At 37.5% G+C, this 16424-nt stretch overlaps 1 protein-coding gene across 1 annotated transcript in view; it reads right to left on the minus strand.

Annotated features, from left to right (window-relative positions):
• Positions 1-16424, minus strand: part of LOC131981617 (solute carrier family 4 member 11-like) — a 41900-nt gene that overhangs the window by 1497 nt on the left and 23979 nt on the right. Inside the window, exons 11-19 of the mRNA XM_059346000.1 lie at positions 16253-16366; positions 14531-14663; positions 14170-14243; positions 11295-11535; positions 10104-10210; positions 8881-9046; positions 7199-7372; positions 5092-5287; positions 1885-2054 (exon numbers count right to left, since the gene is read on the minus strand). Of these exons, the coding sequence (XP_059201983.1) occupies positions 1885-2054; positions 5092-5287; positions 7199-7372; positions 8881-9046; positions 10104-10210; positions 11295-11535; positions 14170-14243; positions 14531-14663; positions 16253-16366 (1375 nt within the window). The remainder of the gene's footprint in view (positions 1-1884; positions 2055-5091; positions 5288-7198; positions 7373-8880; positions 9047-10103; positions 10211-11294; positions 11536-14169; positions 14244-14530; positions 14664-16252; positions 16367-16424) is intronic.

A 16424-nucleotide genomic window follows, 5' to 3' on the forward strand; every position in this document is an offset into this window, starting at 1 on the left:
TTAACACTTATATAAGCTTATAAACACACAATAATGTTAATAAGCATCTTGTAAGGACTTACAAGGGCCTTATTACTTGTTAATAAATGGTTATTACAAGGACCTTAATATAAATTGTACCTTGTTTTGTTTTGGATTTCTTAGAACATCGTACAAAAATTGCATGAATGAGCCAAGCAACAAACATTACCATACTACTGAAGTGTTTTGCTTTTGTTTAAGTTGGGATGAAAATATCAATTAATTTGACATTCAACCACTTGAGGACATGTTCCTAAACTAGCCAGCTTTCCTGTTGCACAAGTTTCACTTCAGCTGTCTTAGCTCCAGTCGGCTCCAAGAGGTCTGACAGGCCGCTGGCCAAACATTGGGACTTGAAAGTACCATAACTTTGTCGTGGGTCGGGAGTATTTGGGGTTTAAGATACTCCTAAGCTGTCCTGCATGTGATAGAGGACATAAGAAGACTTTCTAATCAACTGAAAGACAGTAGGAGATCATTAACTAAGGCTGGGCATATGTGTAACTTGGAGGGATGTGGGCTTTGTAAAAGAAGATGCCACCAGGCTTGGAATTTCGTCATTTTAGGGGCAAGGCCATTTGGCCTTCCCGTTCACATTTTTTTAAGGGCACAAAGGCCACATGACAGGGCATAAAGGCCGTTTGGTTAAATTACGCTGGTTTTACCTTTCAGATTAATATATTAACATTCTCATTCACCAAGAAACATTAATGCACAAACATATATTAAATATATTAGAAATAACCTTTTTGGAAAATGACAAATGAACCTGTTTTGAAAAGATGGCAAATGCATATATTTTGAAAAGATGGCAAAATGAATCTCCTGCCTGAGTTCATCTAAGAGTAAGGAAAGAGAAATGCCTCCTCCTGCCATAAAAAGGAACCTGCTGAGATGAAATCTACATCAGCTAAATGTGGAGCCCTTGTCCCTGAGCTAGGGAAGACGTTAGCGCTATCCCACCTAGCTAGCTATCGCTAGTTTTCAGGCAGCAAAAATGTAACTTTAAGGAGTCGACTTTAAATAGGCTAATACAATGGTAACAACCTATCAATAGTACTTTCTATAAAAACGTAAATGTTAAGTTCTGTCAAATACTACCACATACTTCAGTCACAACATATCAAAACAGCTTACCTGTGCTGTGCATCAACACATGGCTCATTAGAATATTCAAATTAGCCATGTGTTGATGCGCATGTCTGGAGGGACTGAGAGTGGGTCGGGTTTGACCATTAGGATGGCTGTATAATTCCATAAGCCCACCACGCCTCACTAGCATTGTGTTTATACTGGAACTTTGACAGGGGCGCAAAGGCCACCTTAGCCATAACTTGAACATTTTTTCACAGGGCATCAAGGCCAGAGTGCAGGCCATCTTGAAATTCCCACCCTGGATGCCACATGATATTATTGTACGGTTAACAGTGATGGATGTAGCTTTCATGATAGTGAACCTGAGACACTTCATCATGAACCTTGAATCAAAGAAAAGGAGGTTTGAAACTGGGGTTGAAACTGTCAATACTTGACCTACTGGTAGATTATATGACTGTAAGTATGTGCTTTCCTGTGTTGTGTACTGAGAAAAGTCCTGGAGCGGTGTTGAAAAAGGATTTCTTTGAAAGAGAACCCTGATTTCGAGCTCAAGCTGAAATTACTCCGACAATATCACCTGTTGTGTTCTCAGACTTTAGAAACCTCCTCCAGAGCCTCAGGAGACTTTATCCAAATGTTTTCACCAGTCAACTGATCTTCATGTGTAAACTCAGTGAACCTTGTCCTAATGTCAACCCTGTGTGGAGCTGTTTTAGGTTTCCCTGGTCCCGCTCTGCCCCCTGTTGGCCTGCTGGGTGGTCTTACCTGACAGGAACCAGCAGGATCATGAGGAGGGGGAACACCATCTTCATGTAGGGCAGAGGATACATCCCAAAGGCACACAGGATGATCAGCTGGATCATCTGCACCGCCGTGAAGTAATGGACTTTCCTCTGAGGCACGCGGCGGATGTAGTGAGTGGGAGGGTAGGAGGTCTAGACGGGGAGAGGAAGGGGTTAAAATCCTTTTAAATCACAATTTATTTATCTTTTTTTATGCTAACATAAAAGTAGATCGTCTAATATCCATTAGAACAGGGGTGTCAAACTCAAATACACAATGGGCCAAAATGTAAAACTTGAATAAAATCGCGGGCCAACATTGAACAAATAAACCTTTTAATATATACCAAACATGTTTTGCTTTAACATTAAATATGGAACCAGCAACACTTATATACATACAATATATAACTAAATAGTGCAGACATGCAAAATCAAATTTCAAATAAAAAACACATCAATGTCATTAATTTATTGAATAAAAAGTAATTTAAAATCTTATGCCTCTTTTCTATTTGCATCCTTCTGATTTAAATATCAAAATAACGTTTTTCAGCAGGTTAATACATTTAAAAATAAAATAACAATAATAAATCTAGTATTAGCGGTAAATGCGCCGTATAATACCGGCGGGTCAGCTTTTATAGTACAATAATAAGATAATAATTTGATATTGGCTCGCGCGGGCCAGAGTTTGACCCCCCTGCATTAGAAGAAGAAAAAGAAGAACATTACTTTATTAATCCCACAATGGGGAAATTCAACCTCTGCATTTAACCCATCCTTTTTATTTTTTTACACACAAGTGAACACACCATGCAAGGAGCAGTGGGCAGCATATTACTGCGCACATTACATTTTACAAGTGTAAAGGCACTATTTTTATATCTATTTTTATATGACAGTACCCTTGTTGTTGGCCAGTTTTCCCCTGTGTGCATCTTATTTTAGCTTTATGCTCATATTAATTCTGATTTGTACAGCAGAGTATTGCTGCCACCACACTCTTTTTATAGTGACACACCACAGTTGTCAAACTGATCCACACTGCAAAAAAGCCAACTTGTATTTTTTGGCCTAAAACAGTGATTTAAGTGGGTAAAACTTGGAAATATAAATTACTGACATTTAGGGCAATAATGTAAGTTAGAAATACAAAGGAAGCCAGTTGTCTGCTCAAAAACAAGTTGGTGAGTTGTTGTTACTGATATCTTTAAGTTGGGGTTCACAACAAGGGACAATAGTTCTGATAACTCTTATTTCTTTGTTGGGAAATGCGAGAAAGCGGTGAAATTTGGTCATTAGCGAAAGCTAGCGGCTAACTGATGCTAGCGGCGCTGCTTGATACAGCTACAAGAGTAGCCATTAGCGTATCAATGCTAACTCAAAATTGTGGTCACAACATTAGCTGACATTTCATAGCGGCGTTACAATCAGGTGTGTTGCAAAATGCAGGTAACCATAATAATTTGTAAATAACCTCTTAAAAGATTTCAGTTTATTTCCATTTTCTCTTTTTTTGGTTGGCTTTCAGTGTGTTTTAGGTAAATGTATTCTTTTTAGGGTTTTTTACACTTTCTCTCCACTTTCCTACACTGAAATATTGAGCATAATTAATTTGCCAGAAGAAGAGACAAAATGCACAATTTTCCAAGTTAAAAGATTAATTAGACTGATTAATTTTGCCAAATGTTCTGTAGATAGTGTGATAATATAATTATCATGAATTATTTAGGCCACAATATTCGTTTAGAGAAAATCTGACATTGTGACAGTGAAACTATACTTATACAAATTATTCTTATTTTTCTTGAAATAACAATATACCACCGTGTCTTGCTGTATTATGAAACTTTCCGCTTATTTTACAAACTCAGCACATGTTAGAACGCGTCAGTTTCATGTCATAACGACATTCTGACTTGTAAATAAGACTTTTCTCACATTAAGAAGATAACTGTGTATGTTTTAACTTTTCATGTTGTAGAAGTGCTTTGTTATAACAGCAACCTGTCATCTGATAACAACAAGTGTTCTTCTTTTCCTTAGAAACCAGAAACTGAGCAGAATTATTGGTAACGCTTTATAATAAGGTCCTTAATAACCATTAATTAACAAGTAATAAGGCATTGTTCTCGCTTTAGATCCGGTAGTTGCAAAAAGCATAGTTAACTTATAGTTAACTTATAATAGATGAGCAATAAAGTATATTTTAATATCAATAAGCAAACAAAATAAGATTAATAAAGGCATGGCAAAGACATAATGGGTGGGTCATGGGTGTTTGTAATGCCATTATTAACACTTATATAAGCTTATAAACACACAATAATGTTAATAAGCATCTTGTAAGGACTTACAAGGGCCTCATTACTTGTTAATTAATGGTTATTACAAGGACCTTAATATAAAGCATAACCAGATCATTTATTTTATGCAAAATACACCTGCCTACAACATTTATTTCCCTGTTATGATAAGTAAAGTAGAGTTTTAACAACAACAAACTCACACCAAACGTTAAAACAAGAAGTTTTTTTAAACAACAATATGTAATTTTCTTCTGCTAAGTCATAACAAATGAAATAATTGAATTCATTATGATATACGCGCTCGCCCATAAAGTTGGAATAATTTTGGTTTCAGACACAATCCTCTGATTATTGTGGCATCATCTTTATTGTAATAGGTTTTGAATAGATTTATTAATAGTTTTAATTAAAAAGTTTGAGAAGATATAAACATTATCTGTGAATAATAAATCAATAAGCTGTCAATAAACTCAATAAGATATAACACATACTAACTTGTTTACTACTCTACTTGTTTTAATGTGGAAAGTTACATATTTATACCTTTAAATTTGATGTGTTCCTTCCAAAAACGGAATATTTTTTATTCAAAATGAAAATTTCTCAGAATAATATGATATAATGTGAAAGGATCTTGTAAAAAAATGTTAATAAGCATCTTGTAAGGACTTACAAGGGCCTTATTACTTGTTAATTAATGGTTGTTACAAGGACCTTATATAAAGCTTTGTAACTTTCTCTTCCAGCTAATCTATGTCTGGATATTAAACTTTTTCAGACATGTACCATTTGGGGGCTGCCACCGTGTGAAGCTTAATGAACAAACAGAAGAAGACAAACAGATCAACTAATCAAACCACAGTGTCCTTCCTGCTCACCTGTTCCTTCAGCAGCAGGGCCATGCGGTCCACCATCTGGTTCCCATCCAGAGAAGTGGCGGCGATGTAGAGGAAGAGGCCGTAGAGGACGGGTTTGGGGATCCACTGCAGAGGAATGGGCAGCATGAAGGCCGACAGGCCGATCAGGATGTTGGCAGCCAGCGAGGTCAGACGAGTCTCCTTCACACTCACTATTCTGTTTCACACAAAGGACAAGAGAACATGGACAATACTGGTCTTAACCCATAAGAACCCAGACCCAGTTCTCCTTAAAGGAAAGTTATGGGGGATATACCACCATTTCTGATGTGTTTTCAAAAACCCTATCCCTAAATGTCAAAGATCTGTGATGTGACATAAACGTTACATTGGGCGTTCATAGTATTTATGTTTATAATATTTATGTTTATAATATTTCGTATTTTAAAATTTAAAAAAACTAGACACAAATTAGCTTTTTTCTCTGCATCTCCACAAGATCTATAAAAATTGTGACATTATTAGTTCTGTTTAACAACACATTTTTTTTTAGATTTGTTTTTAAGTAGCATAATAATAATACATCGATAATAAATAAATACAAATAACCATGTGTCTTTTTGTTTACATCTGCATAACATATATCAAAATTGTGACTTTAATTTGTTTAGGAAATTTGGTCAGAACAAGTTAAATGCAATACAGGACAATATATTAAAGGATTAGGATTGTTAAATGGGTTTAAACTTAGCCTGGTAAGAAAAAATAGAAGATTTAACATGTTTGTTACACGGGTGTCACCATGGGTTCTTATGGGTTAATTCATGAATATTGTGGCTAAATCACGTTATGGCCTTAGTGTGGACATGACTGACAGTGTTTTAGGGCCATTATAGGTTAAATAAGGGGAATGCTAGCCTGGCTAATGCTAACCAGACTAATCACAAATGAGATTAGTCTGGAAACCAGCCGTTCATTTCTCCGTAGAGGAGGTGTGGTTTACGATCCTCCGGAGCCGAATTTCTCTGATTATTATTATCATTTTTTAATGAGAATTAAATGGAATCTGTATATAGTATAGTAACACTTTTCCAAGTGGCTACAAGTTTCATGAATATTGGAACAATACAATTGGGTCTCCACATGCTATCCATATTGAACTATTTGCTATTACTATTTTTATGACAAGATAAGAAAACAACACAGCACTACACTATTAGAATAAAGTGATTTTGACAAAATATCACAATTTTAAGTTTGTTCTTCTAACAGAAACATGTGACCTGTTCAAGGATATGGATCAAAAGGGTTAAATTAGCCATAACTCTCTAATGTACAATAGTGACACAGATTCTAAATTACAGCATCTTCTAGCCTGGCTAACACCAGACTAATCACAAATGAGATTAGTCTGGAAACCAGCCGTTCATTTCTCCATAGAGGGGGTGTGGTTTACGATCCTCCGGAGCCGTTTATTGGACGCTTAGAATGTCTATCAAAGCGTCTGTAGGTAGCTCTTAGCCAATCAGATCAGTTATACCAGATGACGTAGTAGAGCAACAGAGATGGATGTTTGTTGTGTGTGTGTCTGTGAGAGAGTGTTGCTGCTGCTTTGCTTCTCCAGTTCTCGCTTTCTGCTAGATTATTTATTTTCACGCTTTATTCCCCCTCATGTCATTCTGCCACACACATCCACTGATTTTATGGGCGCTAGTAGCGGGGCTAGTAGCGGCACTAGTAGACAATTTATGTTTATGATATTTCTTATTTTTGAATGAATAAACTCGACACCTTTTGCCTTTTTCTTTGCATCTCCACAACATTTATAAAAAATGTGACATTAATAGTGCTGTTAGACAACATATTCCATTTCAGGTTTGTTTTAAGTAACAATAATAAGTACTAATAAATCAATAATAAATAAATATAAATAACACAGCCTCATTTGACGGCTTCTCAACAAGCTACTGTAGCTGTAGAACACTGAAAAACACACTTTTTTTTAACTTCTGGGTTAAACCCACAGCACAACTCCAAAGCCTCTAAATCTAAAGTTAAAACGGTTCAGACAAGCTGCTGTTTTCAGCCTGGAGGTCTTGTTTTTACTCCTTGTTTTAACTTCACTCACGTGGTGTAGAGGTGTCCGTTCTCTACGTGCTGCTCCACTTTGGCCAGCTGACGGGCGTGCAGCGAGGAATGTGGGAAGGCGGCGTGCATCCACGGCAGCCCGAGGCACGACATGAGGATGTTGATGAAGCCGGTCAGCATCAGGTCCCAGTGGAACGCCGTGCCTTTTAGCAGCCTGGTGCAGACGGTCACACATACAAGAGTGTCAAGTGGTTGGTCAATGAAACACAGCAGCAACATTTAACCATTAATCAGGCAAAGAACTATTTTTGGTAACTTCAGTGGATATTAAACTGGGTCCCCATGTCTCTCTGTTAGGTCCTAGAACCACATGGATTTATTCTAGCCAATCAGTAAAGATCAGGCTACGTCACAGACAGATGACGTTTGATGAATATTTCAAGAAAAAAGATTAAAGTAGCAAATCTACAAGAAAAAGAGTTGCAGATTTAAGAGATTTAAAGTGACAAATCTGTGCGAAAAAAGTTGCAGATTTACGAGAAAAAAGTGGAAAAAATACAACTTTTTTCTCGCAGATTCACCACTTTAAATCTCATAAATCTGCACACTTTTTACTCGTAGATTTGCCACTTTAATCTCGTAAAGTAATATTTCGAGAAAAAAGTTGCAAATTAACTAGATTAAAGTGGCAAATCTACAAGAAAAAGAGTTGCACATTCAAGAGATTTAAAGTGGCAAATCTGTGCGTAAAAAGTTGCAGATCTACGAGAAAAAAAGTGGAAAAAACACAACTTTTTTCCCTGCAGATTCACCACTTTAAATCTCAAAAATCTGCACACTTTTTCCTCGTAGCTTTGCCACTTTAATCTCGTAAACTTTTTTTTCAAAAAATTACCCCAAGAAGAAACATGGCCTCCAGATTTGTACATTAATACGAGATGATGCATGTTACAACACATGTTTAACCATTTATCAGGCAAAGAACTATATTTGGTAACTTCAGGTAATATTTCGAGAAAAAAGTTGCAAATTTACTAGATTAAAGTGGCAAATCTACAAGAAAAAAAGTCGCAGATTTAAGAGATTTGAAGTGGCAAATCTGCGCGGAAAAAGTCGGAGATTTACGAGAGAAAAGTGGAAAAAACACAACTTTTTTCTCGCAGATTCACCACTTTAAATCTAAAAAATCTGCACACTTTTTCCTCGTAGATTTGCTGCTTTAATCTCGTAAACTTTTTTCTCAAAAAATTACCCCCCTCCCCTGGTCCGTATGTTTTGTTTTTTTTACACATTCTGGCTGTATGTAATATCCTCCAATATTCTCTCGGGTTGAAATTTTTTCGAGAAAAAAGTTGCAAATTTACTAGATTAAAGTGGCAAATCTACAAGAAAAAAAGTCACAGATTTAAGAGATTTAAAGTGGCAAATCTGTGCGGAAAAAGGCGCAGATTTACGAGAAAAAAGTGGGAAAAAAGCAACTTTTTTCTCGCAGATTCACCACTTTAAATCTCATAAATCTGCGCATTTTTTTCTCGTAGATTTGCCACTTTAATCTCGTAAACTTTTTTCTCAAAATATTATTTTCGTATGTTTTTTTACACATTCTGGCTGTATGTAGTATCCTCCAATATTCTCTAAAGTTGAAATTTGGAATTCGCAAGTATTTCAATGAGTGTCCTATTAAGGGTTAATATCTCGTCATGGTTGGAAGTTGGGTCCTACTTGTGTTCTGGTACGTGTGTGAGCGAGATGACGATGTTCTGGTCGATGAAGATGAGCAGCGCCAGGAGGAAGCCCAGCCCGACGGCACTCAGCGTGTTCAGTCCTGACAGCTTGTCAAACGGAGGGAAGTTAAAGATGGGGCCATTGTGGACATTGAACAGAGGAACTGAAAGGAGCGTTGGACATATAGAAAACATTACATTTGATATCTCAGAGAGTTTTACAGTGTGTTATAAAAGAAATGCCTGAATAGGGACTTCACTGTGAGTTTAACCTGGAATCTTTGACCCACACTGTGCTGAAAAGCTCCCTGAAAGCAAATATCTACCTTATTTTCCCTCCGACGGAGGATTTATGAACAGTGAATGCTGCTCTGAGCCAAGGTTGTGACTTTAACCCTTTATCGGGCGAAGAACCGTATTCGGTAACTTCAGCGGATATCCAAAATAAAAAATAATATTTCGAGGAAAAAAGTTACAAATTTACTAGATTAAATTGGAAAATCTACAAGAAAAAAAGTAGCAGATTTAAGAGATTTAAAGTGGCAAATCTGTGTGGAAAAATATTTACGAGAAAAAAAGCTTTTTTCTCGCAGATTCACCACTTTAAATCTCATAAATCTGCGCAGTTTTTCTTGACAGTTCAGATCACCCAAAAAAGAAACAAAATGACCAAAAAAGACACAAAATGACCAAAAAAAAGACACAAAATGACCAAAAAAAGACATAAATGACCAAAAAAAGACACAAAAAATGACCAAAAAAGACACAAAATTACCCCAAAAAGAAACAAAATTACCAAAAAAGACACAATTTGACCACAAAATTATCAAAAAAAGACACAAAATGACCAAAAAAAGACACAAAATGACCAAAAAAGACACAAAATGACAAAAAAAAACCCCACAAAATGACCAAAAAAAGACACAAAATTACCAAAAAAGACACAAAATGACAAAAAAAACAAAACACAAAATGACAAAAAAAACAAAACACAAAATGACAAAAAAAACACAAAATGACCAAAAAAAGACATTAAGTGACCAAAAAGACTAAAACACATGAACACTTTAACACAGTGGAGACAGAGCTGACTTCCAAAATGATTTGGCGACCCCCAGAAATCATCTCGCGACCCCAATTGGGGTCCCGACCCCAAGGTTGAGAACAGCTGCCATAGGGTACTCTTCTATCAGGTGTTTTATCTGAGAGATCTGTACTCACGCTGTATGTCGAGGAACAGGTAGGAGCCGATGAAGGAGAATATCACCACGGAGATCGGCAGAGCGCAGTCAGACACCACCTCTCTGATTTTGGCGTTCAGGTACGGGCTGCGGGGGAGAAGAAGCGACAAATATCTCAACGTGGTGCAACTCTGATGTAATAAATCCTGAGAGTTTCCCCGACTGTATTTACAGTAGTTCCTCTCTTAGTTTGAAATGTGGAGCAGTGAAAGTTGAGGAGGGGAAAGAACAATGATTCCCCGGAGTCACACGTGGAAACACACACATTTATCTGCTTCATGTGTTACATTATTATCCTGCAGGCTGAAAGTCACCGCGGATGATTTGTAACCTTGTGCCCGACTCCTGGGATGTAAATGTCCCCGCTTTCCCAGGTTCTCCTAAATCCATACGAGTTATGAGACAATATATACAGCTGCTGCATGCAGTGCTGGAAAGACACATTATACTTATAATAATAATTAGGTATAAAACTTTCAATCAAGATAATATTTTTCGGTGTCTATAATGTCTGAACCAGTCAACCAGTTCAATTGCCACTATTTTTAATACCCACTCATTTCTAGTGGGACTGCAACGGGCTACTAGCCTGGGTTTACCCAGACTGCCTTGTGTGCTCAAATTTCATTTCGAACCTCCAGGCAGTCTGGAAACCAGAGAGGTTTCTTATCCCTGTTTTAGGATCCAATCACAGAACGGGGAGGGACGTCAAGACGATGACGTGTACTACTGGACAGACGGAAGCTTGTAGTTTTGTAGTTTTCTTACGGATCCAACATGGCTGCAGCCGACGCGAAACTCTCTTTAGCTGTAGACGGCAAAGTTTATTTTAAAAGTAGAACAACGTTTGACTAGCGCCGCTACTAGTGCCGCCACTAGCGCTGCCACTAGCCCCGCTGCAAGCGCCGCTACTAGCGCTACTACTAGACCGCCACTAGCGCCGCCTCTAGCCCCGCCACTAGAGCCGCTACTAGCCCCGCCACTAGCGCCGCCACTAGCCCCACTACTGGCGCCGCTACTAGCCCCGCTACTAGCGCCGCTACTAGCCCCGCTACTAGCGCCGCTACTAGCCCCGCTACTAGCCCCGCTACTAGCCCCGCTACTAGCGGCACTACCGCTCACTGCTGTAACGCCGGTGATCTGGTGTTAGCCAGGCTAACGGGCTACGTACCTCCTCTTGATGAGGTAGAGGGCGTAGCCGAGCCACAGAGTGCCCAACATCAGCAGCAGACAGAGGACGGGTCTTTCTCTGGTCGTCAGCACCAGAGACTCGGGCAGAAAGACTGACGCGTGTCCTCCCGTCACGTTGGCCGTCTGGTTGTTCATCTTCTCCAGAATCTCACTGATCTGCTGAAGCACCAACGTGCTGTTTGAGGTCGCCAGCGTGGGCGCGTGGTAGTAGTGTTGAAAAACTAGCAGGTGAGGGTGAAACAAGAATTAAAGGATGAATAACGGTGGGAAAAGATCATTGGTAACGCTTTATAATAAGGTCCTTAATAACCATTAATTAACAAGTAATAAGGCATTGTTCTCGCTTTAGATCCGGTAGTTGCAAAAAGCATAGTTAACTTATAATAGATGAGCATTAAAGTATATTTTAATATCAATAAGCAAACAAAATAAGATTAATAAAGGCATGGCAAAGACATAATGGGTGGGTCATGGGTGTTTGTAATGCCATTATTAACACTTATATAAGCTTATAAACACACAATAATGTTAATAAGCATCTTGTAAGGACTTACAAGGGCCTTATTACTTGTTAATTAATGGTTATTACAAGGACCTTAATATACAGCGTTACCAGATCATTTATTTTATGCAAAATACACCTGTCTACAACATTTATTTCCCTGTTATGATAAGTAAAGTAGAGTTTTAACAACAACAAACTCTCATGTTAAAACAAGAAGTTTTTTTAAACAAACAATATGTCATTTTCTTCTGCTAGGTCATAACAAATGAAATAATTGAATTCATTATGATATACACACTCGCCCATAAAGCTTAATAGTTTTAATCAAACATTTGAGAAGATATACACATTATCTGCCAAGAATAAATCAATAAGCTGTCAATAAACTCAATAAGATATAAAACATACTAGCTTGTTTACTGTTCTACTTGTTTTAATGTGTAAAGTTACATATTATACCTTTAAATTTGATGTGTTCCTTCCAAAATGAATTCCAGAATGTTTTTTATTTAAAATGAAAATTTGTCAGAATAATATGAAAGGATCTTGTAAAAATGTAAATGACTTAGATGATTTAGACTGATACTAATATGTTTGTCAAGTCCTTAAAAAAAAGCCAATTTTGGATTAAATGTTGAGGTAGAGAACTCAAAATAAAATGCACTTTAGGTCTTCGTTCATACTATTCCATCTTACTGATAATATTCCCCTTTAAGTGTTTATTCTGTGTTTATTTCCATCATTTGAGCACAATGTGGTATTGTATTTAGGCTTTGCTCAATCTGATGTAGTTTGGTTAAAAAACCAACAGCCCGAGGCTTAAAGAATCCATCACATGCTCGCCCATAAAGTTGGAATAATTTTGGTTTTAGACACAATCCTCTGATTATTGTGGCATCATCTTTATTGTAATATGTTTTGAATAGATTGATTAATAGTTTTAATTAAACGTTTGAGAAGATATACACATTATCTGTGAAGAATAAATCAATAAGATGTCAATAAACTCAATATGATATAAAACATACTAGCTTGTTTACTACTCTACTGTACTGTAAGTTACATATTAATCCTTTAAATTTGATGTGTTCCTTCCAAAAACGGAATATTTTTTATTTAAAATGAAAATTTGTCAGAATAATATGATATAATGTGAAAGGATCTTGTAAAAATGTAAATGACTTAGATGATTTAGACTGATACTAATATGTTTGTCAAGTCCTAAAAAAAAAGCCAATTTTGGATTAAATGTTAAGGTAGAGAACTCAAAATAAAATGCACTTTAGGTCTTCATTCATACTATTCCATCTTCCAGATAATATTCCCCTTTGAGTGTTTATTCTGTGTTTATTTCCATCTTTTGAGCACAATGTGGTATTGTATTTAAGCTTTGCTCAATTTGATGTAGTTTGGTTAAAAAACCAACAGCCCGAGGCTTAAAGAATCCATCACATGCTCGTCCATAAAGTTGGAATAATTTTGGTTTCAGACACAATCCTCTGATTATTGTGGCATCATCTTTATTGTACATTGTTTTGAATAGATTGATTAATAGTTTTAATTAAACGTTTGAGAAGATATACACATTATCTGTGAAGAATAAATCAATACGCTGTCAATAAACTCAATAAGATATAAAACATACTAGCTTATTTACTACTCTACTTGTTGTAATGTGGAAAGTTACAGTGTGTAGTGTGTTCCTTCCAAAAAAGGAATATTTTTTATTTAAAATGAAAATTTGATAGAATAATATGATATAATGTGAAATGATCTTGACTTAGATAATTTAGACTGCTACTAATATGTTTGTCAAGTCCTTAAAAAAAAGGCAATTTTGGATTAAATGTTGAGGTAGAGAACTCAAAATAAAATGCACTTTAGGTCTTCATTCATACTATTCCATCTCACAGATAATATTCCCCTTTGAGTGTTTATTCTGTGTTTATTTCCATCATTTGAGCACAATGTGGTATTGTATTTAAGCTTTGCTCAATCTGATGTAGTTTGGTTAAAAAAACTAACAGCCCGAGGCTTAAAGAATCCATCACATGCTCGTCCATTTGTATCTCGTGACAAACCCTCGTGAAGAAGATATAAAAAGAAGCTGTGTGAAAGACTACATTATATTTGCATTACAGGGTTGTTTTCCCCAGCACACAGGGGGCCGCTTTGATTTTCTGCTTCTCCTCTAAAGGCTGTGATGGATATGTATATTTGCTGGGCTACATTACCTACAACAAACGACATGCAGGACGTTTAGATGCTCCCCCTGCAGCGTGCAGAGAAAGCTCTGCTGCAGAAAGCATTCACAACATGTTTAATGTAGTGCGTCCTTGGCTCAACTTACTTTTGACGGTGCCTTTTACTGCATCCCCGACGAATGCTATGGAGATGAACAATGCAATGACTTCTTCTGTTGAGCTGCGAGATAAAAAATGTAAACAGAAGTGTGGCATGATCATTCATGTTTTATCAAAATAGTGTTTTTTTATAGAGACACAGTCATAACAGTCCATTCAAGGCGAAATAAAGGACCAGATAAAGAGAGAGCAATACAATAATTATGGCTTAAAACAGGAAGTCATAACAGATGCATCTTCTCTTATCAGTGACCTCATGGCCACGCTGGTATTTACATTTATTACAGGTGTGTGTGTGGCTTCTGTCTGTGATATGTCAGAGTAACAAATGTCGTGTTGTGTATTCACCGTTTGAAGAGTTTCATAAACAGGCTGACATTGAACAGGCCTCCCAGGATGAGGAACAGGCTGTTCCACAAGCCGATGCAGGCGTAGAAAGCATCAAAGTCGAGGTCGTAGTCGTCGCAGATTCCCCGGATCACTAAAAACAAACATGTATTTTATTGTATTATAATTAACAACATTTTCATAGCAACTGTCTGGTATCCGGGCTACTAATTTGGCTGTTTGAAGCTGCCAGACCTTCAGCTTCAAGCTGGAAATGTGATGCCTTTACTGTGTTTAACATGACTTTGAGTTTTGTTCCTTTTTGCAGTTGATGTGCTTTGCTGCAGTGGTTCCCAAACATTTTGGTCATTTAACCCATTAAAGCCGGGAAAGCAGATACGTCGTTTTGTATTATTTGTAGTTTTTTTCTCCTATTTTCGGTCTCTTGGCCAATGAAATGCATCAGAATACATGTGGGAGTGTCGCAATGCAACATTGGACTTTTCCAGAACTTTGAAATCATCACCAAAAAAGACACAAAATTACTAAAAAAAGACAAAAAAAGACACGTCTAAAAAAAAAGACACAAAATGACTAAAAAAAGAGACAAAATTACCAAAAACAGACACAAAGAGACACAAAATGACTAAAAACAGATACAAAATTACCAAGAAAAGACACAAAATGACCAAAAACAGACACAAAAAGACACAAAATGACTAAAAAAAAGGCACAAAATGACCAAAAGCAGACACAAAAAGACACAAAATGACTGACAAAATGAATGTAATTACGAGAAAAGATCTCGTAATTATGAGATAAGGTGTCTATTTTTTTTTTATCCAGTGAATGCAATGCGCTTCCGTACTCAGGTGGCAAGTGCACGGAGGAGAAAAAAAAAAAAAAAGGTTGTAAGTGCACGTGTGATTTGTTGTGATGACGTCATAGCTGTGCGGCGGAGCACCTGTCAGACAGTATTGTGGGCGTGGCATGGTTGGAATAAACAAAGTTGAGTCGGGCTGCTCTGTGCACATATCGAGGATGACGCAGGAGTCCGAGGGATTTAATTTCAGCGAGGCAGTTTGGAGTAAAGTGGCAGGTAATATTCCTGAGTTGAAGAGCGGAAAGTATTAGCGGAGGACCAGAGATGCAGCAGCTAGCTGCTAGCTGCTAATGACTGGTCTACAGAAGAATGGAGAGAGCAAACGGAGTAAGGAAGGTCCAATCTGGAGGCAGACGAAGGCCAAGCCCGGGTAGAGACATTGGAGAGATAGCAGCTGGCGGCTGGCGGCTAGCAGGCCTAGAGCCTAGCAGCTGGCGGCTAGCAGGCCTAGAGCCCGGCTGTTCGTCTCGCGCCGGGGTGGAAGAGGGCAGCAGCTAGTGGCCGCGGTGAGCAGACAGGACCAGACGAGGAGGTAAATAAAAAAATAGTGCGATCGTCAACACGCTTGTTAATCAAAGACGTCAAATGAAAACAGGTTGAAATCAATGATCAGTTTAAAGTTAATGCTGTTTAGGTACCGAAACATGGTACCGTTTGATTTTACATGAATCGGTACTCGGTAGTACCGACAGAATTCGGTCGGTACCTATAAAAGTACCGAATTCGGTACCCATCCCTAGTTACAGCTGATATATTCTGTCCATTAAATGATAATTTCTATTTTTTCAAATTATTTGACCCGTCAACAGTCTTTCCATGTATCTTGTGGCACCTGTTTAAATAGTAGGATCAATACACACCACTGATGAAGATGGCCAGTGGAGCAGTGGTCAGAGGAATGACCAGAGGAGAACCAGCAAACAAAGAGTAGATCACTCCTCCAATGCTTTGGCCAACAATGGTCTTCTGAACATCTGTCAAAAACAACAAAAGATCAGTGTTTTACATTAAGTTATGAGCAAGGTTATTATA

Source organism: Centropristis striata, chromosome 12 (assembly GCF_030273125.1).
Source record: "Centropristis striata isolate RG_2023a ecotype Rhode Island chromosome 12, C.striata_1.0, whole genome shotgun sequence".
Classification (NCBI taxonomy): domain Eukaryota; kingdom Metazoa; phylum Chordata; class Actinopteri; order Perciformes; family Serranidae; genus Centropristis; species Centropristis striata.